This window comes from Penicillium diatomitis (genome assembly GCF_028827545.1).
Source record: "Penicillium diatomitis strain IBT 30728 chromosome Unknown utg000010l_segment0_segment0, whole genome shotgun sequence".
Classification (NCBI taxonomy): Eukaryota; Fungi; Ascomycota; class Eurotiomycetes; order Eurotiales; family Aspergillaceae; genus Penicillium; species Penicillium diatomitis.
In genome coordinates, this window is record NW_026623182.1 from 444010 (window position 1) to 465137 (window position 21128).

General features: G+C 50.7%; 9 protein-coding genes across 9 annotated transcripts; 5 read left to right on the forward strand and 4 right to left on the reverse strand.

Moving 5' to 3' along the window:
• Positions 1 to 1073: 1073 nt before the first annotated feature.
• N7539_007177 (uncharacterized protein) lies at positions 1074 to 1696 on the forward strand (the record flags this gene model as incomplete). The annotated part of the gene is made up of 2 exons (XM_056936778.1): positions 1074 to 1398; positions 1500 to 1696. 2 exons carry the CDS (start codon positions 1074 to 1076, stop codon positions 1694 to 1696), a joined length of 522 nt encoding a protein of 173 aa, XP_056787577.1.
• Positions 1697 to 4022: 2326 nt separating this feature from the next.
• Positions 4023 to 5468, forward strand: N7539_007178 (uncharacterized protein; the record flags this gene model as incomplete). Its single annotated transcript, XM_056936779.1, has 1 exon — positions 4023 to 5468. One exon carries the CDS (start codon positions 4023 to 4025, stop codon positions 5466 to 5468), a length of 1446 nt encoding a protein of 481 aa, XP_056787578.1.
• Positions 5469 to 7096: 1628 nt separating this feature from the next.
• N7539_007179 (putative inositol phospholipid biosynthesis protein Scs3) lies at positions 7097 to 8047 on the forward strand (the record flags this gene model as incomplete). The annotated part of the gene is made up of 1 exon (XM_056936780.1): positions 7097 to 8047. The coding sequence occupies one exon, from the start codon at positions 7097 to 7099 to the stop codon at positions 8045 to 8047; it is 951 nt and encodes a 316-aa protein (XP_056787579.1).
• A 430-nt stretch (positions 8048 to 8477) lies between these two features.
• N7539_007180 (uncharacterized protein) lies at positions 8478 to 9755 on the reverse strand (the record flags this gene model as incomplete). Its single annotated transcript, XM_056936781.1, has 2 exons — positions 8478 to 8824; positions 8915 to 9755. The coding sequence occupies 2 exons, from the start codon at positions 9753 to 9755 to the stop codon at positions 8478 to 8480; spliced, it is 1188 nt and encodes a 395-aa protein (XP_056787580.1).
• A 401-nt stretch (positions 9756 to 10156) lies between these two features.
• Positions 10157 to 11506, forward strand: N7539_007181 (putative erythromycin esterase; the record flags this gene model as incomplete). The annotated part of the gene is made up of 1 exon (XM_056936782.1): positions 10157 to 11506. One exon carries the CDS (start codon positions 10157 to 10159, stop codon positions 11504 to 11506), a length of 1350 nt encoding a protein of 449 aa, XP_056787581.1.
• A 549-nt stretch (positions 11507 to 12055) lies between these two features.
• On the reverse strand, positions 12056 to 13548 carry N7539_007182 (N amino acid transport system protein; the record flags this gene model as incomplete). Its single annotated transcript, XM_056936783.1, has 2 exons — positions 12056 to 12106; positions 12163 to 13548. The coding sequence occupies 2 exons, from the start codon at positions 13546 to 13548 to the stop codon at positions 12056 to 12058; spliced, it is 1437 nt and encodes a 478-aa protein (XP_056787582.1).
• A 1536-nt stretch (positions 13549 to 15084) lies between these two features.
• On the reverse strand, positions 15085 to 16122 carry N7539_007183 (putative proline racemase; the record flags this gene model as incomplete). The annotated part of the gene is made up of 1 exon (XM_056936784.1): positions 15085 to 16122. The coding sequence occupies one exon, from the start codon at positions 16120 to 16122 to the stop codon at positions 15085 to 15087; it is 1038 nt and encodes a 345-aa protein (XP_056787583.1).
• A 1061-nt stretch (positions 16123 to 17183) lies between these two features.
• N7539_007184 (uncharacterized protein) lies at positions 17184 to 17930 on the reverse strand (the record flags this gene model as incomplete). The annotated part of the gene is made up of 1 exon (XM_056936785.1): positions 17184 to 17930. One exon carries the CDS (start codon positions 17928 to 17930, stop codon positions 17184 to 17186), a length of 747 nt encoding a protein of 248 aa, XP_056787584.1.
• Positions 17931 to 18782: 852 nt separating this feature from the next.
• Positions 18783 to 20793, forward strand: N7539_007185 (uncharacterized protein; the record flags this gene model as incomplete). The annotated part of the gene is made up of 2 exons (XM_056936786.1): positions 18783 to 18845; positions 18949 to 20793. The coding sequence occupies 2 exons, from the start codon at positions 18783 to 18785 to the stop codon at positions 20791 to 20793; spliced, it is 1908 nt and encodes a 635-aa protein (XP_056787585.1).
• Between the last annotated feature and the right edge of the window lie 335 nt (positions 20794 to 21128).

Genomic DNA, 21128 nt, shown 5'->3' on the forward strand with positions numbered 1-21128 from the left:
TGATCTTGAGATGAAGCTGCTCGGTCAACAGCGATGGGGCATCTTTGCAGCGAAAGAAGGGTTCAGAAAGGACAGATTGATGTCAGGTAGCACGAGGCTGCTGATGTAAAGGGAAAGAGCAACCAAAGTTAGTTGTCACGGAGGCCAAGCTCTCTCCGCACGGCTGTCAATTCACTCCTCGTAATGATTCGGCCGCCAAAGCTCCTTGCATTATCGAACTGTCGACCACCGGTAAATACCAGGGTCATTTTGCGTTCCATTGTTGGGCTAGCGGATGATCTCATTGTTTTGATTCATGCAGAACCTGGGGAAAGACAGCTCGATTGGGAAAGCCGTGCGTTGCATGACGGCTTAACGCCCAAGTCCTCTTCTGACGTGCGCCACACAATTATTTCAAAGTGAGTTCAATAACGAAGCATGAGCATCATGCTGGACAGACCGAGGGCCGTAAGTCAACAGTGCTGCTCTCTGAAAAGGTTCTGGAAGTGGGCGGTCGATGCGTACGATACATGAAATGGAATCTCTGTGGATTTCGCATTTTGAAGCCTACACATTATTAATCTCGATTAGACTTTGGTGGCTGACGAGGCATTTCTGGCACATTGCGTGTACCGACAAAGAGGATCAGAAATCCGCGCTGATAACGTTCGAGTTAACAACCTTAATTTTCAACTGCCTCTATATACCAAATCGCATCATACACGACCAGTCGATATTGCAGGAACCGTGAGTGATCGAAGCGAGGAAAACCACCATGGTCTCTCTGCTGATGCGGAAGCTGATGGAGGGCTCGCTCATTCAGACGAATCTGTCGAATTTCCGTGTACCAATGAATTAAGCCGACAATGGGAGTGTCGCTTTCGTTGTGCCGTTGATCAACAGTGAGACTGAGGCTTGTCCACAGTCCAATCGATGATGGCGAGAACGCTTGACTCGTGGTCTTCCACCCACCAACGAATGTTGGGGAAACGCCTCGAAGCTGTTTCTGCCATAAACTCCCAAAGGATAAAAATCTCATGCATTCTATGATGTTTCGTTGGTTTTCTGATTAATATAAATCGCCTGGCAGAAGGATGACGTTGGATTATCCTCGAACGCTCATTTACGACCGACCACCAGACCAAGACAAGAGCACAGAAGAAAGTCATGTCAACGGCCATTGCTCGCAGTACAGACGCGCCAAGTCGCGGAGCTTTTCTGTGCTATATTCACGGTCGGCGACTTCCATTGTCAAATTGTTGTCCCAGGTTCCGGATTTCATGCCGACCGTTGAGCACCGCTGGGGTCCATGCGCGGGTCTAGCAGATCCTGTCGCAGCGAGCTCGATATACGCCCTGGTCGTGCCTGGTGCTGGTCCACGAGCGACGTTTTACGACTATTTGGAGGACGTCGACGACAGTCTGGGCTCCCTTGGACAGTTTGATTAAAGGGTGTGAGTGGTCCCGCGAGCCAGTAAGTGATGTAAAGGTTAACATTCTGCATTGAGATTGTTTGAGTAGTATTTTTGGATGGTCTTTTGGATGGTCTTTTGGATGGTCTTTTGGATGGTCTTTTGGATGGTCTTTTGGATGGTCTTTTGGATGGTCTTTTGGATGGTCTGTTGGATGGTCTTTTGGATGGTCTGTTGGATGGTCTGTTGGATGACATAGGCTCATTCGGAGTGACACGCGGTCACTTTACCCAGTTGTCAGGGTGATCGGTCCATGCCCGAAAGTCCTTCTGGAACGCGAGGCGGTAGCCGACGTAAATAGTCTCTGACCATTTCAAGACATCGTCTAGAATTGGCCATCCCACATGAAAGCCTGAGTTTCGACGAGGTAGTATTGGTGAATTTCTCTGGAACAAAGAGGGCCCTACAGCGTACGCAGCCCCAGTAGCCTGATCATAGATTATTTTCGAGATCCTTGACATCTGTAGAACCACCTTGCGTCGAAGAAGATCTCTGATAGTTCGATTAGGTCTTTGTTTATCGGCTTGTCTGGGCTTCCTGTACTTACTCGAAAGCAGCGCAAAACCCAGCGCGGATATCGTCACGCTTAGTTGAGGCAAGCCAAGCTCTGAAATTTTCGCTGTATCAGGGACAGTCTATGGACCTTTTCCCAAATAATATATTGAACAAAGCCACCGGGAATATGTTCGCTTCTCTCTTCTCTTCCAGTCATCGTGGTGAATGCTCAAGTTGTGTTAGATGGAAGATAAGGTGGAAGGGCTGTGGATCCTCTGAAGACATTCCTCATGGGGGAAGCATTGACGAAGCTCCGGTCCAGGAGCTATATAAGCTATCCCGGCACTTTTCCGAGATTGTAGATGTCAGGATATTGTAAGTGATAATCCGCAATATTACCCGGTCCATCTCTGCGCTTGATTACCCTCGATAGATCCGGTGAGTTATTTTTCCAGCGATCAAAAGTACCCAACGAATCCACTATTGTAACCTTGAAGTTGTTCCTTTAGCTGTAAGAAGTGTACCAGTCTGGCATGATAGAGAGTAATGCAAGACCCGTACGAAAACCGGCATGGAGAGGTTCCGAAGCAGCCCTTGCAGTTGATCAATTACTGCATTATGACATCTTTCGCGCCCAAAATCAACACATCATGCACGTGGCACGAAAACACATGAGATGATCTCACGTGCGGCCATGTCCAACCTTCGCATAGCATGTTTAGTCAGCGTTGTAAGTATTCGCATGATATAAGTCTAGCAAGACACACTTCGTCAAGGCACTGATTGTGCCAGCTCAATCATTGGATCAGGTGGGAAGAGCCATCTGTCAGGCTTGTCGTCAGATCTTCGTGCTGAGCAGGATGAAGATCAAGGAATGCTTAGTTGAAAGAGGCAGGCGAGACTGAATTTCCAGCCCAGGATTTGCATTGCACAGTTCTGAAAGAGAAATCGCAACATCGTGCGATGCTTGGGTAAGCAATCGCAGATTCGGGTATAGCTCGCCCAAGCCACAATAGCACAGACCGAATTTGGACGCCATTCTGGGAATCTTGGTCAACTAACCAGGTACATCGATTCTCAGACATCCTGGTCCAGTCAGTACCGGGCGGCCGACGGCTCAATCTCATGGGGCAACTTTGAACCCTGTCTTCGAGATGGATGGATGGCTCTTTTGTACAGGCGGTGTACAGAGAAAACAATCCCGTGTGCTGTGCGGACCTCAGATAGCTATACTGAGACATCACTTCTCAGTAGATGAGATGATCATTGATCTGGCCAATTGTTCGGGCGAAGACGGTCAAGACACAAAAGCTGACCAGTTGGCAGACAAGGTCTCATATTACCGACCGCCGTGTCAGCGGCAACTGCTCATGAGTCATGACTCACAGTTGGCTCGAAACTGCGGAACTGATGCCCATAGCATCAACTCGGCTGGAATTCAACGAGCAAGCTCCAGACACTCTAGTATTGCTGGCATTCCTGAAAAGGCCCAGAACCTGAGGTGGTGGCTTGCTCGATCCAGTTGCCCCGGGTAAACGATGCCTCCTTGAGCGGGGATCAGCCGCTAGGGCGAGACCAAAGCTGACGTTGCGTCAGCACTAGGGTTTTAGGAGCTGCACCATCCCAGTTCACCCCCAGTCGGTGATCGATCTCATTCGGCCAGTCCGAGTGTCAAGAACGTCGGTTACTACTCCTGTCTGGGATCAACATTCCATGTCACCAAGGTTGGGACCAAACTGCGCCCAGGCTGGCCAAAGAACCATGCCAACCCCGCTCAGATGGACAGCCTAAGGGGGACACTCCCGGGGGGGGGGGGGGGGGGTAGCTTGAAATCGATGAAGACTGCTACTCCAGACTCCTACTTTCAGTCCGTCTCTGCATCGTGTCGACAGTCCTGTCTGAGGTGCTTGGCCTCTAGTCCCAAGAAGCCCAGTGCATTATTCCTTTCACGGCACGCACCCTGGTGCAGATGCAAACCAGACGGTCAACTTCTCGACTGTGTGTTCCGCACGTCTTCCCTCCTCGTTTCGGTTGACACGACCTTCTGCGCAAGCTCGCCATGAATCAGACATCCAGAATGAGGTTTCTCGACGGCACCGGTCAGCCCAATAGCTCATCAGTCAGCTTACAGTCATCCACTGTGAGATGGCAGCAATCAACATCCAGACTATGGCGTCGGTCGGTCTCTTCATGGTTCGGCTCAAAGGATCTATTCCACCAGGCTACCGTAGAAACATGGCAAAGGTCATCAGGCTCTAGAGATAATTCAAAGGTGGCCGTCGATCAACAACATAAGAACCCCGTGGTCTCCTCAGAGACAAATAATCAAAGCTCGATGCATCTCGCGAAAGAAGACCATGCCATCACACCCAGAGAAGCATCAAGGACAAGACCTCCCAGCGAGCAACCCGTGAAATCCGGCAAGGAATCTGCTACGGAAAGCAAGACGATGTCGACACAAACACACGGGACCAGTCAGGATAAGAAAAGCATCCCGGACCGTCCGAAAGCATCTCAAGCCGGACGAACGAATTCCTCCTTATCATCGCCATTGACAGACCTATCCACCGTGTCTTCCATGTCCTCGCCATCAGTGTCTTCCAAGACATTCCCAAGGGGGACCGGTATCGACGCCAAAGCATTCTCGCCACTCGCAGTAGATCTCTCAGTCGAGAAACGACGACCAGACGAGCAAGTGCGCGACCTACTCAATTACACCGATCACGTTCTTGCTCAAGCTCAAACCACGCGACAATTGCGGGATACAAAGTCGACGCTCCTGGGCCAGGTTGAACATAATTGGATTCATTCGACTATTACCGATGCTGTCGACTCAGCGCAGGAGCTAGCCGAGATCCTTGAACCTTGCAAACAAGACATGGCGAAGCGTAAAGGAAAAGGGAAGATTAGCTCTGCCAATCGAAAGCAGTGGAAGGTTCGCAACCGTGAGCGCGCAGAAGAACGACAGGCTCGCTTGATCCGCTATCATTGCCGACTCGATCAAGTCTACCAGCACCTAACGAAACTCAAGTTGCCACAGGTGATCCCAATCACAGACGTGGTTCTACCCGACGCTGCTGAGATGCCAGCGGTAGCGAAAGTAGAAAGCACAGTCTGGGAGCTCCCTTCAGAGCCGCAAAGTCTTACTACTGCGGAGATCTCTGGCATGTCCGAGATGCCAGAGATGCCGCCGGCTTCTCCAGCGCAGCCGCCAATACCAACAGGCGCCGTTGAGATGCCAGCGGATTTTGGGGCAACAAGCCTTGTGGCGGAGCTTCCTGACGTGGACCAAGAATGCGCTACTACCACCCTGTCAGCAGCCAGTCCCTCGCCGGACAAAGTAACACTGTCGTCTGGGCGTTCCTCCACGGCGCCGAGGATTCCTAGAAAGGCTTTGCCGATCATTGCTGAGCTGCCATGCGGAGTTGCTGACGTTTCAATGCGAAATGTGCAGCCGCTTCCAGAAATATCTATCGCGGATGCTCACAACTGTACCTCCGCCATGAGATCCAGCGATTCTTGAGAGTCGCACGATGAATCGTTTGACCCAATCCCCCAAAAAGCCCGGGATTCTGAGATCATGATCGAGCAATCTACTTGTCGAAAACAAAGTTGAGTTCTGTGACTCATGTCGCCCCAGCAGGTGGCCACCGGGGTCAAGGCAACAAGCTCCGTGGTTCCATAACACGAAGGCAGACTGTCCAGACTCAAGTCTGGCGGGGAAATTGGCCCTCGCTTCTCGCGGAGACAGTGAAGGCTTTTGGCGTCCGCCCATACAAAACTTGCTTGATGTTGTCTCGGCTCCCAGGCTATTGTATCTTGAAAGACCTTGGAAGCTTACTAGAACTGGAAATTATCAGCCATGGAGCCACAAGCAACAGCCCGCTGTCTGAGACCGTGCGGGCGGCGGCGCTGATCCTGCGCCGATCACATTGGGGAGCTTTGTGACAGCGGCTTTCGGGTGAACATTTCATTGTACCTTACTTGACTCCTTCGACCACGCTCTTTATGAACTGGCGAGAAGGAACTCTTGGCAGTCGTCGATTGAAAGCAGACAAACAGAGGGAGCAATTTTGACATCCTCTTTATTGCAACGGGTAGATCCCACGCTGATCATCCGTAAAATGTCAATTACAGATAGAGCGTCGCGAGAATCACATTGGAGAAGAAACCCTGATCTTTCGAGAGCAGTACTTGTTATGAGAGTACAGTACGCGGCCGCGCTGCCATTCTCATTCTTAGTCATCTTGTAATGAGCCTCGAGTGGTACTTGAATCCAGTCAGTAAACAAGCGCATGCTTGGAAAACCACCTACAGTCTGCGACCGTCGGGAGTCCATCGCTTTATTTACTGCCATGAATCTATCCTCAACTGAAAAAGTTGAAAATAATCCCCATACATAATGTTGTTGCGCGGCCAAGGCCTCTGTGGATCGCGGGTAGATGTACATCAGCGGCTGAACTCAAAGCAAGTGGATGCTGCACATCAGTGACGCATCTGTTCCAACCGAAAGGCAATGGATCGGCCTCAGTTACCTCTGGGCAGGATTGGACCTCCAAGACTGCCATGGAACATTACAATTTTGCCAAATTCTGCCTCGAAAGAAACAGCCTTTGTAACCCGCTAGCATAATAGACCAATGAAAACAAAGACAGAATGTCGAGTTTGCTATTGTTTCGTTGAGCGGAACAGATGTCAAGCTCTCCAAGGTGTGGTTGTAAAAGCAGTCACGTAGACACATCTTGAAGGAACTGATACTCAATGAACAATGCTCAGTGAGATAAATATAAAGGACGTAGAGTATGGCTAATTCCACTGTGAAGGTGATGGCTCAGACTGTACTATTGAGTATTCACATAGTCTGTTTTGTTTGACGGTGCCGAATGCGATCTTCAGTTGCTAGATATGATGCCTTAATATCAAGGCATAGATCTGGATGCCTCGGCCGGCGAAATTGATGTCATTCTTGGAACTGCCCAGCTGGAGGAATGATGTTTTCTTCTACCAACCTTTCACCTTAAACTCGACTTCACAATAGACATGTGCTCATGGCTTTTTCTTTGACACAGAGTCTAGGCTGAAAATACTCAACTTATACAATTTGCCCTGCTAACCACAACTTGCATTGAACCCTCCATACTACCATCAATCATGGCCGTGTCAAATCATCCAGCGCCGTCCCCAACAGCCCTTCTTATATACCCCGCTACATTGCTCTTAGGGTCACTGTTCTCTGTCATATCACCAGTCGCTCACGCGACGAGGAAATTAACCTCGCACCTGCCTCGACCATCCTCCCCCTTGGCACCATCTATCGCCGCCGATCTTCATCTTGCAGAGAGCCCTGTCAACTACTTTGCCCGCAAAAACAACATCTTCAATATCTACTTCGTGAAGATCGGATGGCTATGGACGACAGCAGCCTTTGCGTCGATTATTTTCTTCCAACCTGCGTACCGCGTCTCCTCCTCGTCTTCTCCGGCACAACAACAAATACGCACCCGACGTGTGATTCAAGCCTGCCTCCGATATGCGATCGCTACCACAATATGGTATCTGATGACACAGTGGTTCTTCGGGCCGGCAATAATTGACCGCAGCTTTGTCTTTACGGGCGGAAAATGCGAGGAAGTGATCGATCGCGCAAGCAGGGTTGATTCCGATGACAGCCCGTCCGCTCAATTGGACCTCTTCTCTGCAGCTGCCTGTAAAGCCGCGGGTGGGGCATGGAAAGGCGGTCATGACATCAGTGGGCATGTCTTCATGCTTGTATTGGCAACTGCCTCGCTCGCCTACGAGGCCGTGGGCGTGAAAGCGTTCTCTGCACCCTCAGTCTCTCGGGCGAACGGAGAGGCGTCGCGGGAACGCAAGACCAGTGACGCCGCAGTTCCTGGAACGATCGGAGACCAGGACGGCGATGGCCTTGCAAGGAAATTCTCGCTTCGCCTAGTCTGGGGCGTCATCATTCTGGGCTGGTGGATGTTGTTTATGACTGCCATTTGGTTCCACACCTGGCTGGAGAAAGTATGTCAACCCAACCTTTCGCGAGGATTAACTCTATACGATGTCTTTGGAAGAAAACCACACCGCTCCTGCAAGTGACTAACTCAAATTTGCGTTGATAGTGGTCCGGCCTGGCAATCGCACTCAGCGCAATCTATGCGCTCTACCTAATGCCAAGGAGGCTGCCAGCGTGGAGGGAGATTGTTGGAGTCCCCGGTCTATAGATGAAAGAAAGACCACGCGCTCGAGCCCCTGTACATAACAAGACCTCGCCACTGAGAACAAGTAGCGCTGGAAATAATGTTCAATCTTTGATAATTTCTCCGTTCAAAATGTCCACCTCAAATCAGACGCTGAAGTAGACAACCAGCAAAGGCCCCATTCACTGTATTCAACGTCGCTTTAGACCCGACAATTTTGCCACTTTGTGTCCTGTCTTTCAAGCTCGTCCTTATACAACTCCGGAGCCCTTCTGGGATGTTGACTCCGGGCCAAAATACCCGGAGCAGAATGCTGCAGTGACGCGAAGTCAGCCATTTGCTTGAATGTGATAGAACACGATCGCAAATCCCAATGCAAAAATCCAAGCAGGAAGAAATTTACCTCCAGGTATCAGAGCCGAGGCGTACATCACGCGAGTAATTGGCCGAAGGTCTGCCGGCGTTACTGCTGCAGGAGCTGATAATTCCATGTATGGATCCCATGCGACAATGATGGCATCCGCCCAATTCTTGAAGTCCGTAGCTCGTTTCCTGTCTCCGGACTGCTCGGATTCGCATTGAAGTCCCAGGCTTGTTCCGAATTCTCGAAATGCCAAGCGAGAACTGATTCTGCGTTCAAGGTATCTTTGGAGTTCGAAGAGGTCATCTGTGAGTGCTGGAATCAGCGCTTGATCAAGACATCATCACCACTGCAGGTGAATGCCTATTTCTTAGTAACCTGTAGACAAACTTGGGCTCTACTTACACAGTTGCTCGAAACATCTGGCTACCAGACTTGAAGCCCATTTCTCGGTCTCAGCGAACCAGTGAGCTGTCCACAGAGTCATACCCAGGTCCAATGGATCCTTGGAGACAAAATGTTGTCCCTTACGGTCCATCACTCGTCTATAATCGGCAATCTCTTCGTCCAAGACGTGCGCATCTCCCGTCGTTGCTGCCGTTGCCTGGAGCAAACGAAAGATGACGAACCCATCAATCGGATCCAAGTTACCCTCTGAGCTAACCAAGGGCCTCGATAAGTCCATTGACATCTTCCAGACCATACGCGGTCGCGCCGTCTTGCGATCAAGGAAAAACCTGGGATGAATGGCTCGAGCCAGCTGTATAGCTTGGTCATTATAGCGCATGTTGCCCGATGCAACTGCCATGCGGTTAAGTGCGAACATCCATATCGTGAGATAGTGATGATACTGTCCGTCGCAATCTGGCCCATCTTCGTCAGTCTTTCCAATGCGTAATCCTCCCCCTAGAGGATTGTGCTCTGTAGCCCCAGGGAGCGGAGAGCGGCCATCTCGAGTCCGTCCCAGCACCTGATGGACGGTTTCGATTAGTCTTTGTGCCAGTGTCAAGTACCGATCATCTTGCATGTGGACACCTCCTGCGCGATTGTACTCTTTGTGCATGGTCAGCAGATTGATGACCCCAAACGCATCCGTCCAGAGGTACCGTCCTCGATGACCTCCTGATGCCGGAGGTGGAGTCCAGTCCTTCGGACTGCTTATGTCGCAGAAGTCACCGTACACGGACTCCATTGCTTGTTGGAATCGGCCAACTTTGGGAGATGGACTGCAATAGGGTAGGGCCATCTTGAACAAGACTCTTTGGCTGAATCGATACGAAGAGGGTCTTCTTCTCAATGATATTGGATGCACTGTGAGAGCGAATGTGGTAAGCCCGATCTTATCTTCGAAAATGGAAGTGCTTGAGTGCTCGTGCTCGTGCTCGTGCTCGTCCAGCTCTGAATCTCAAGCAATGAGAGTTCCTCACGGAGAGTGTTCGCGACGGGCGCCGGGCCATGAAGTAATCCTGACTGTGCATTTACACGAGAATGATCTCATTTTGCTCTCTTCACGGAACTCATCGAACAGGGGGAGCCATGATGGAACATTGACAGGACAAAACGAGTGGGAATTTACAGCAAATTTTCTACGCTTCTCGAATGTCTCTACCTACGCGAATTGTTTCTACACGATCTCTCTCAACCGCCATGGCACAATTTCAGGAACTTTTCAACCAGGCCGTAAAGCCTCTTCCGGAGATTGACAATCCGTCATTTGCGTCGTACTTTGATGGCTTTTCAGACAAACAAATGATGCTCCTTGGCGATGGCAGCCATGGCACATCTGAGTTCTATCGTGCGCGCGCGGAAATCACGAAGCGGATGATCAAAGAGCATGGCTTCACGATCGTTGCCATCGAAGCAGACTGGCCAGATGTCGAAGCCATCGACAGATACGTTCGTCTTAGAACCGGGCCCAAAGCCCAAATCGGCGGCAAGGCGAAGGGGTTCGAACCCTTCAAGAGATTTCCGACCTGGATGTGGCGCAATCGGGAAATGCAAGAATTCGTCGAATGGATGCGTGACTGGAACAGCACACAGCCACCCGAGAAGCGAGCAGGCTTATATGGTCTGGATCTGTACAGTATGGGCTCTTCGATTCGTGCTGTTATCGAATATCTTGACCGCGTGGACCCCCACGCAGGCAAGGCCGCGAGAAAACGCTACGGCTGTCTGGACCGTTGGATCGAGGATCCCTCGGCCTATGGATTGGCCGCTATTCGAGGATTGGAGGACTGTGAGCCCCAAGTCCTGCGGATTCTGCAGGATCTCCTGGCTAACCGGTTGAAATACCTCGAGACCGACCCTTATGACGGCGAAGAATTCCATAGTTCTTCGCAAAACGCGTTTGTGGCCCGGGACGCAGAACAGTACTACAAAGCGATGTACTGGAGCTCTGCGACATCGTGGACCCTTCGAGATACCCACATGGTCGACACTCTGCAACGGATTCTGCAGCATCGTCCACCACCCGAGAACAAGGCCATTGTATGGGCCCACAACTCACACGTCGGTGATGCACGATTCACCAGTATGGGCACCCGGCGCAACGAAGTCAACATCGGCCAGCTGTGCCGAGAGCGCTTTGGCCGTGAGAACGTAGCTATTCTTGGCTGTGGGACCCATACAGGCACTGTGGCGGCGGCGCATGAGTGGGACGATGACATGGAAGTGATGACCGTGAATCCGTCGAGAGATGACAGCTGGGAGATCATTGCCCACAATACTGGAATACCGAGCTTCGTCTTGGACCTGAGACGTGAGCATATCGACCCCAACCTGAGAGCTGCGATCGCCCGAGAACATCGTCTGCAAAGATTCATCGGTGTAATCTACCGGCCTGAAACCGAAAAGTTGTCGCACTATTCCAAGGCCCAGATCCACAAGCAGTTTGACGGGTATATCTGGTTTGATCGCACTAAAGCTGTGCAGCCTCTCGAGGTCATTCAGCCCGTTACGCCGCTTGGAAAGGAGGAGACTTATCCCTTCGGTCTCTGAGAATTCTTGTGGGCTTTTCATCTTACGTGCCTACTCCAGGACACCTCTAAAGAGCTCGCAGGGGTCAGAGAAGTTTTGGTATTAGTGAAATTACCCTAGAATTCGACTTTATGTGCGTTTGTGAGTCCGGGTCTAATGTGAACTTGACTTAACGTTAGGCGTGTTGCCGGACGATCACGTAGTTGGTACCTCTTCCATGAAAAGGTAAAACCACATGTACCTCTGCAGCCCTTTTTCTCTAGAACATGTGTTAAGAACGTCTGTTTTGAAATACTGATATTGAAGCTCATCGTTAATGGCTACCGATCAAAGACTGTTCTTTAGAACCAGTCAACTCTATGTTATACAATTAAAACACACGCAAAAATCACGCACATTCAAGGAAGCATGGACAGAAGCAATAACTTCCTAACGCCAGAAACAATGCTCGACAATGGGAGACCATGACATTTTTGCAGTCTACTATACATTTTTCCGGTGGCCTAGTTGTAAGATTAACACCGAGGGAACCTTTGTCTGCGCTCGCTCGACGGCTTCAGAAGCTCACGTCTAGGCGCAGGTGAAAGGACTTCTGACCTTCCCTGTACGGTAGGAGTTGCGCTGCATGTTGAATTAGCAGATGGCTCAAGAATGGCTCTATTATATGAAGGACTTACAATATCATCGATACTCGAATAGAGACCACAGACCAAGACTGCGACTCCCATGAGGAAAACCAAGAAATTAATAATGGCAGTGGGCAGGTTCTCTCTCGAGTACCATTTCCCTTTGCAAAGTAAAAAGAACCACATAACGGGGGGAAGGTAAAAGGAGAATCCAGACGTGAAAAGTGCCGAGATGATCGACAATAAGTCTGTGAAGAATGGAATGGCCTCTGCAATGACCCAGGCAATGACGGTGATGATGGCGACGAAGAGAATCCATGTCATCCAGCCCTGCGCCGTGTTAATGTATCGAATCATGCTGTTCTTGTAGACGCGAGCATGAACTAAACGCCCAACCACGATACAATTGATTGAGCCTGAGATGAAAATCACAGGTAGGGCCACGCCAAAGGCGATTCGACTAACGGTCGTGCCGGCCGACAGAAGGGCTGGAGATTGAACGGTTGGCCCAACGAAGGCGTAGATGATGGCACCGGTGAGGGTATAGATCATAATTTCGATCAACCCGAGTACCGTAATTGATTTAGTATAATCCTCTGGGGTGTGCATCTCTCCCATGAAAGAGAATTGACAGGCGGCGAATGAATAAGCAAAGACTATATCGCCAATAGCCACATAAGCCTCTGTGAAGGTGATGTTCTCTTTGGGATAAGCCGACCAAGGAACGGCTGAAAGACCCCCTGGAGCATTGCTACTCTGGATACCCGTGGCAATCATGGTGATACCGATCGCTCCGAGGATGGAGACAAAATCGATGTATCCAAGAAAGGTGATATCGGCAAAGGATGAGGGGATTGTAAATAAAAAGAGGATGATCATCGAGGCAACACCAAAGATCAGTGAACAGATGGTGCTTTCGGTAATATTCGCAAAGGCAATTGTGCCAGTGAGGCAATGTGAGCCCACCACGAAGACGAGCTGGATCACGAAAACAGCAGACACAAATTCGTAACCAAAGCGGCCCATGAGGAGACCGCCGGCATCTCCATAGTGTTGCACGGATGGGAAGGCCAGTTTTACCTTGCCGATGATCCACGAGGTGTAAACGGCGATCAACCCAATACCGACACAGCACACGACACCTGCGATCATACCCAGAGTCGCAAACGCATGGGGAATTGACAAGGCACCCAGTGCAACGGCGTCCACGATCAATAGTAGCGTGAGCTGCTTCCAGGACAGACGATTGTACTTGGCTTCACCAGCCGCAGCGATTCGTTGCTCTGCCTCGTCAAGGTCGTACTCTTTCATGTCAAAATCAGAAGCTGGCAACGGCGGCGGCGGTCCATCGCTTGTCTCAAGAGACTTTTTCGACCTTGCTCCCGCTACTGACTCATCCACCGCAACATGTGCTGTTGCGTTCGTAAGGTCACTCATGATGCGCGATAGCCCCAGTCACCATCCAGTAGCGGTGATGGCAGACTGACACAGATGAAGTCCTGTGGTCTGAGGTCGAGGATGAACCCTGAGAGTGTTGACACTTGACAGTGGTCGACAGTAGTTGTGATTCAACTTGCCTCTATCTCGATCCAAATCCGGACTTCAATAAGCTTTTTCTGGACTCCGATGATCTTTTCGGAAGTATGATCAAACGGCGGGAAGTTTATTTCCAGCCTGCAAACAGCCAATGAAATGCGACCGAGGGAACGTAGTAAGAAACGAATCTCTAGGGATATACGGCGGTAGAATCGTCTCTGTGTCTGCAAAACAAGATAGAATCCGCGATCGTTGAACTTCTAGAACTTTTGCAGCCCCGAAGGACTCGAGGAGCGCCTTCGGTCCCTGTCTTGTGCATCGTGGCGGGTCCCTGAATTTCGATCACGAAACTGAAATTTGCATGATCCGCGCCGCGGATTTGTATAGATCCACAGCCCGACGTCAGTGCCCGTGATTGGCGTCATGAGGCTCCTGTTCCACTGACAAGACCGGGTCCATTGGCTGGGCACTAATTGGGGGGATCCAGCTATGGCGATTCTCCAAGTGGCCCTGAGTCACAACCTGCCCCCTTGAATGCTGCCAAGTCGATCATTTGGAGGACTATCGGGCCGATTGGCATCCTGCAACGCCGACGCGCCAGAAGATTTGAAGTAAGTCTGTGCCGAGCGCGGGCTAGGCCGTAGAAGTTTTCGACATCTCGAAATGAGGTCGGTATGACGAACTACTTTCTAGAAGTTGCCTCAAGTCGTGCATTCGTGTAGTTGGACAGAAGAGTCGTGCCCCAGCTCAAGCTCATCTGCACTTCCAATGCACTTCCAATGCGACGAGTCCATACCAGAGCCACTCCTTCCTGGGTAGGTTGGAAGTGGTGACTTAAGTGCTACGGCTCTGTGCAATTGTGCAATTTGTACATGATGAATTATCTGATCCGAGATCGGCGATCCACTCCGAGATTTTTTTTTCCTTCCATGTGAGCCTGAGGGAAACTTGGCTTTACTAATCAGAGATCTTGGCTTCCCGTCCACCACATGTGCATCACGTGCCAGCGTAGATCACGGCAATGAGAAACACAATAGCTACCTTCGGGCCTCTTGAGACTGCGAGACTCAGAAATGGGATAGGGATCCGATATGGATAGGGATGTGGGCCAGATGCCTTGTAAGATGTGTGAGTCTCAGCTAGCTAATACTATATCTCGAGAAGTGGAATGACGCCCCCCTTGACTGGTGTGGGAGAAAGAAGTCAGTTTCCAAGTCCTGCTGATGCCGAGTCTTTTTGGTGAACATGTGATTAACCTTGGTACAGCACAAGTGTCTTTGATTAGAGGTCAATAGTTTCAAGAATCTCATCAGAGTTGCACCATCTGATTTCTATGTGATACGGGAAGCGGATATAGTTCGTGGTGAACGAGCAAAATTGAACCTAGGGAGGATTCGACCAGGAGCACGGTGTAATTGTACAGTCGATCGTACTCTGTCAGTTATGCGGCATGTGCCACTGATCCGCGACTCGAAATCCCTCTGGAAACGGATCATTTGGGTCCAGAACAATCTGTTTAAAGCTTGTTATCCATGCACGACCTTTCACAGTCGGCAGGATAGCCGAATGTTTTCCAACGGTCGTAGTGCCTCGAATCTGACTGTGGAATTCAGTTCCTAGAATGCTGCGATGCGTGAAGTCTTCGCCCACCCCGATTTCTCCCTTGCAGTGCATCACTGCCAGCCGGGCACAGGTCCCTGAGCCACAAGGACTACGGTCGAAGCGCCCAGGCGAAACAATCACAACATTAGTGGCTACTTTAGCACCTTTCTCTTCCGTAACGGGCCCAGTGAACTCCAACACGCTGAATCCCTTGATGCCTGGATTCTCGGGGTGCACGGGTGTGTAGACGGCTTCCGTCGCGCGTTTGATCTTCTCTCCAATCTCCACAAGTTGACGAGCATGTTGGTTATCAATCTTCAATCCGAGAGACGCGGCGTCGACTAGGACATACATCATCCCCCCGTATGCAATGTCAACCGAGATTTGACCGATCCCTGGCACATTGACAAGGTAGTCCAGTTCCAAGACAAACGCAGGGACATTTTCGAACTCCACGCTGAGACATTTTCCCGCCTTGCACTCTGCAGTGACAGTGACTAATCCAGCGGCGGTGTCCAGAGTTACCTTGGTGGATGGCTCTTTCATGGCCAGCATCCCAGTCTCCAACAGTACCGTTGTGGTGCAGATGATGTTCGATCCAGACATGGGCGCATAATCATCGCTTTCCATAATGAGGAAGCCTGCATCCGCACGTGGATCACACGGGGGCAGTAACAAGTTGGTGTTCATCGACGAGCGGCCCCGAGGTTCATTGAGAAGAAGCTGCCGCAGGCTATCGTTCTTGGTCTCCATGTGGACCAGCTTGTCAAACATGGTCTTACCGGGCACATCTAGCACGCCACCAGTGATCACGTCGCCCACCTCGCCTTCAGCATGGCAGCCAACGACCGTGATTGACCGCGAGAAGTGCATGGCCGACTGAGAACTGTGCTGTAGGATAGCCGGTGAAAGTCAATGATCTAAGTCTTCGATACAGACAAGAGATTGCGGGGTCTGCTTCCTCGAACGAAGAAGTAGCTCCGCTTCCGTGAGAAAACGCGAGGTCTTATAGCCGATGAAAGACAGACCTTCGACATTGGGTCGTGGCTTGACAGGAAATCCAGTAAGACGGACTTTGATCCACTCACTTCCTTGGCCACAAGGGTGCCCTCTAATGACCGGGACTTCGAAGGCCTGACCAAATCTGTCGTCTGCATCCGCCGAGGTAATCCATCGTGGTACAGATTGAACTGGACATCGTTCACACGACTCCATTCGATTCGATACTCAACCTTCCTAGTCAAACTGCGGGGGAAGACGCAGCCCCACTGTCTTTGCTTTTTCCGTCTCTTTAACGAAGCAAGTCATTGTCAATACGAAGCACCAGAAAGTGCGCGGGGAAAGCTCGATCGAGTCGGAATTAGCTTGCCTTTGCATACCTTCTTATCGTCGTACTTGCCGACCAGATCTCAGACACACCTTCCCCGTCAGACTCGGTGCGTACCGATTACCCACTACCTAGTAGTACCTGAGTACCTAGTACCTGAGTACCTAGTACCTGAGTACCTAGTACCTGAGTACCTAGTACCTAGTACCTACTAATGTTCACATGGCCGAGTAAGTGCGCGTGCATGCCCAGGGTAATTGCCACCGTGTTCCATAAGTAGAAGTTGCAAAGTACAAGAATCATAGCGTTAGCCCTTCGCTCAACAACCCGGCGGATTTTTGCCGATGTGATAAGCTGTCATTGCAATAGCACATCGTCAACCAAGTCAGACGTCTCGCGATGGCTGAACACCTTTCGCGAAGTTTTCAGTAGAAACAACCGAATGAAGAGCTTACTCAAACTATCCCGTTCAACATTGAGAGAAATAATTTTCGGACCAGGTCCATGACGCTCGAATTTGACATGGATTGTGATATTTCTAAGGCTGAGGATCCAACTGCCTTTGCATGAAGCTGACAATCTGGTGAAAGCCCTGGGGCTCCTTGATTCAGTGCCCATTTGCCTGGGCGCCGCTGAAGTAGGTCCACTCCGTCGGCACCGTGAGGGATTGTAAGACTCTGGCCGCTTGACGACCTAACCGGATGGGTACCACTGGATCGTCTGATCCATGATTCAGAATCGCCGGTGTGGAGAGCAAAGAGATATCCGTGGACGGATCAAGCTTTGCTAGACCGGAGAGACCAAGAACATCGCGAAACAACTGCAGAATGGCGCGAGTATCGTCAAGCCGACCTAATCCAGCGAATGAGGAACCCCTCATCCCTGCTGGAAGCAATGCCATGGCGTGTTGCTTGCGCATCAAATCCTCCGCTCGCTGAGCAAAGGGAAGCCAACCACAGAAGCCTATCAGACCTCCAAGAGGTTGATTGATCTGTCCGATCACGCAGAAGAATGTCCACAAAGCAGTCACCAAGCCCTGGCTTATACCACAAAGAAAGACCCGACTTGCATTCCCACCCACCCATTCAATCTCATTCATTGGGATGGTCAGAATATGGGACACAGATTCCCGCAGGCCTTCGAGAGCAAGCTCGGGCTGCTCGTCGGGATACTCGAGGGACCAAATTTCGAACCACGCGGACTCATCCTCCTGAAACCTCGAAGAGTATCGGATCTCCGAGGTGGGAAAGACCCAGCGCCAACTTGGCAGGGCGTCCGGCAAAGATTTCAGGTCTGGAGTGACTGATGAGAACAGATCCTCACAGAATTCTAACCCAGTGCTTCCAACGTCCATGCAGAAAGATGGCTGTGTGGGTGTGTTCCTCTCTCGGATTATGGACAAGTGGTGAAGGGAAGTCCACTCTCTCTGTATTTTCAAGGTCGAGATCAAATCTGCATGATATAGCATAAGCCAAGTATCATTTCACAAAAAATCACAACTGAAACAAAGAGCCGGCAAAAGAAAATATGACTGTGATTTTTGAGAGTTTTTGGAGGTCCTATTGACGAGGAGACTGTTGCTGGAGGAGTTTTGATCGTGACGGCAGCAGCGCTTGACATATTAGCCCTTTCTCTCTGCCTCTCTCCCTCTCTCTCGCTCGCGCTCTCTTGAAGAAAATTCATTGATTTAGAACTTTGATATCACGCCAGAACTGAAGCCCCGAAAATACAGAGCTAGTCACGGTCCCATGATGCAGAGGAATCGATGCATGAGTCGCTCAAAACTCACAAGATGACTGCATCTTACAAGTTGCTAACAATCAGGATGCTCATCCATTGCCCGTGATACAGAACCATGCTACACATATTGAATATACATAGTGGAATCCCATTGACTTGACGGGGATGATTGTAAGGCGCCTGAATAACCAGGAAACAACAATCAAGCTGTCAGGTACCACAGAGGCACAGACTGTCCGGGTCGCTGACCGCTGTGATTAGTCATGTGACGTCAAACCCGACGCGCTCTGTTTACGTTCGAAACATGTTGGATTCTCCTCCTTGAACCTCAAACCACCCTTTCCATCGACGCAACCCCTTCGCCCTACGATTCCACATTCCCCTACCTCGCTTGCATAACCCATTGCACAGAAGATCAATATCTCAAATAGCTTACAGCTCGATAAAATTTCTTCCAGTGCAGATCATGGCGGTGCGCCGCTCTGCGCGATTGCGCAGTGTTAGCGCCCAGCCCTCTCCCGCTCCCGAGGTCAGTGTGCCCTGGCAACGCCCGCTATTTGACACATAAAAGCTGTCAAACAGAACAAAGTGGAGCCAAATGGAGCCAAACTGATTCAATGTTATCCAAGCAGTCTCACGATGCGGCAAATGGACGTCAAGTCCAGCAGCAATTGGCCACCGTTGAAGAACGCGCTGAGATTCAGGAAGTCGATCACGCTGCAGTCAATACTCCGGTGACTAAACGATCACACCAAAGAACGCCAAATGCGCATTCGCACAGCAAGAAGGTGGAAACCAGAACTCCGACTTCAGTCCCCGCCGCTCGGCCATCCCTCGAGGAGATGCACCCTAGCAAAGCACAGAAAAGCACTACAAAACGTGTCGACACTGGGATGATCCTCGGATTCAATCCTGTTCAGAAAGACGCCGATGGGAAGATTATCAGGAACACCGCCATCCAGAATACCCCCTCGAAATTAACGGCTTCACCCGCACCCACCTTGTTCGGTACTCCCGGCTATGAATTCAAACGCGGAGAAGAATCTCAGCTCAGCGAGGAGGCCAAGCAGCTGATGGACAGTGTTCGTGAAGAGGTTGCCCGAATCAAAGGACAGATGATCCAGGACAAGACCCATCAGGCACGTCGAGAGCATGAATCGGATACCATGCATGGCCAGAGAAAGATCGCGAAGCCCAAAAGCAAGACGAGTCGTTTCAGCGACGTTCACATGGCGGAGTTCAAAAAGATGGACTCCATCGCAGCACATCCTTCCGCATTCCGAACCGCGCAAGGTCGCTTCCAGCCTGTGACAAAGTCCCTCAAACGTACCAAATCAAAGGCAGAGCTCAACGAAAACGGCCTGGAGGACGGGTCTCCTTCCAAAGCCCCAGCCACGGCCCCGAGTGAAGACATCTCCAACGTTACAACTCCTATCGCCAAGCGAGCCAAACCGAATCCATCATCTTCGGAGGCTCGCCATCAGCCAGAAGACAAAGGCACACCAACGCCAAAACCTGCTGGCCCACGCCCTCGACCTCGAATGACGAGCTCAATCATGACTCCAACCCGAGCTTCAATGGCGCGTGCTGGACCTATCAGTCTCAAAGCCCCAAAAACATCCTTGATCCCTTCCTTGGCACGATCGCCATCGACCAAAGGTCTTGCCTCCCCTCGCACCCCACGCACAGAGTTCAACCCACGATTCAAGAGTAGCCTTCCGACCCTGAATAACCTGAAGTCAATTCTTCGCAAGCGTCAGCCATTGTTCTCCCGTGATCCCGCAAAGATTGCCGCCGGAACGCATGTAGCTGCGCCCGATTTCAAATCGGACCTGCTCCTCGGCATCAAGAAGGAAGAGGCGCACACTGTTCCCTCGCCATCTCCAAAGAAGCATGTTGAGTTCACACCAAGCGTCAAATCGCGCCATGTGTTGATTCATGAATCGCCATTACGGTCCAAGACTTCTACCACTCCGGCTCGTCTGAATCCTTCGGATATCAGCTACCCCTCTCTGCCCGCTCTCACGCCTGAACAGATTGCTGCGGTGCAGGAAGAGGCAGAATCAGACGTCGTACTGTCACCTACTGTTCGCCACGTGCGCAAGTCGGTTGTGGCGGAGGATGAATCCCGATATCCCGAGCTCCCGGTCGTCGCCCATGGAATTGCGCACGGCCTTGCTAATAAGAAGAGACATCGGGATGACGTGGACGAGGATGGTGTGCCGACTATGGAAAACTCCGAGAACGTGCCTCCGTTCGATTTGGCAACTGGCAGTCGTAGTGCAAAGAGGCTCAAGAAGTCAGCGCCTGTTGTCTCGACCCCGACCAAGTCACGAGTGGTCAAAACACCTTCTCGAGTCTCAAGTGTACGTGCAGGATCTCCGCGGAGTGTGTCTGCCAGTGCTAAGCAGAAGTCGCGCGGGTCACTCAGTCTCAGCCGCCTGAATATGTTGGCCAAGCCCAAGGCTAGACCATGAAATGCCGTGGTTTTTCTTTCAGATTACAGAAAACCTTCAGGTACAGAAAACCTTCAGGTACAGAAAACCTTCAGGCACAAAAAATTCCGAACTTCTTCGAGGCTTTAAGGCCATCAGCACTCGACCTAGTCTCTTTTGAAACTGCCTGTTTTGTTTCAAAAGCGTGATATTTTTCAACGTTAATTTGTTCAAGGCTTGTCAGTACTCTTGGTTTTTTATCTTATGCCCTTGGGCTTACTGTGGAGTACCGGTAGTATTATTCGACATCTGGCATACATCATATCTTTCGGGCAAGAAAGATCCATGACCTGGCGTTCACGGTCATTTAACTTTTT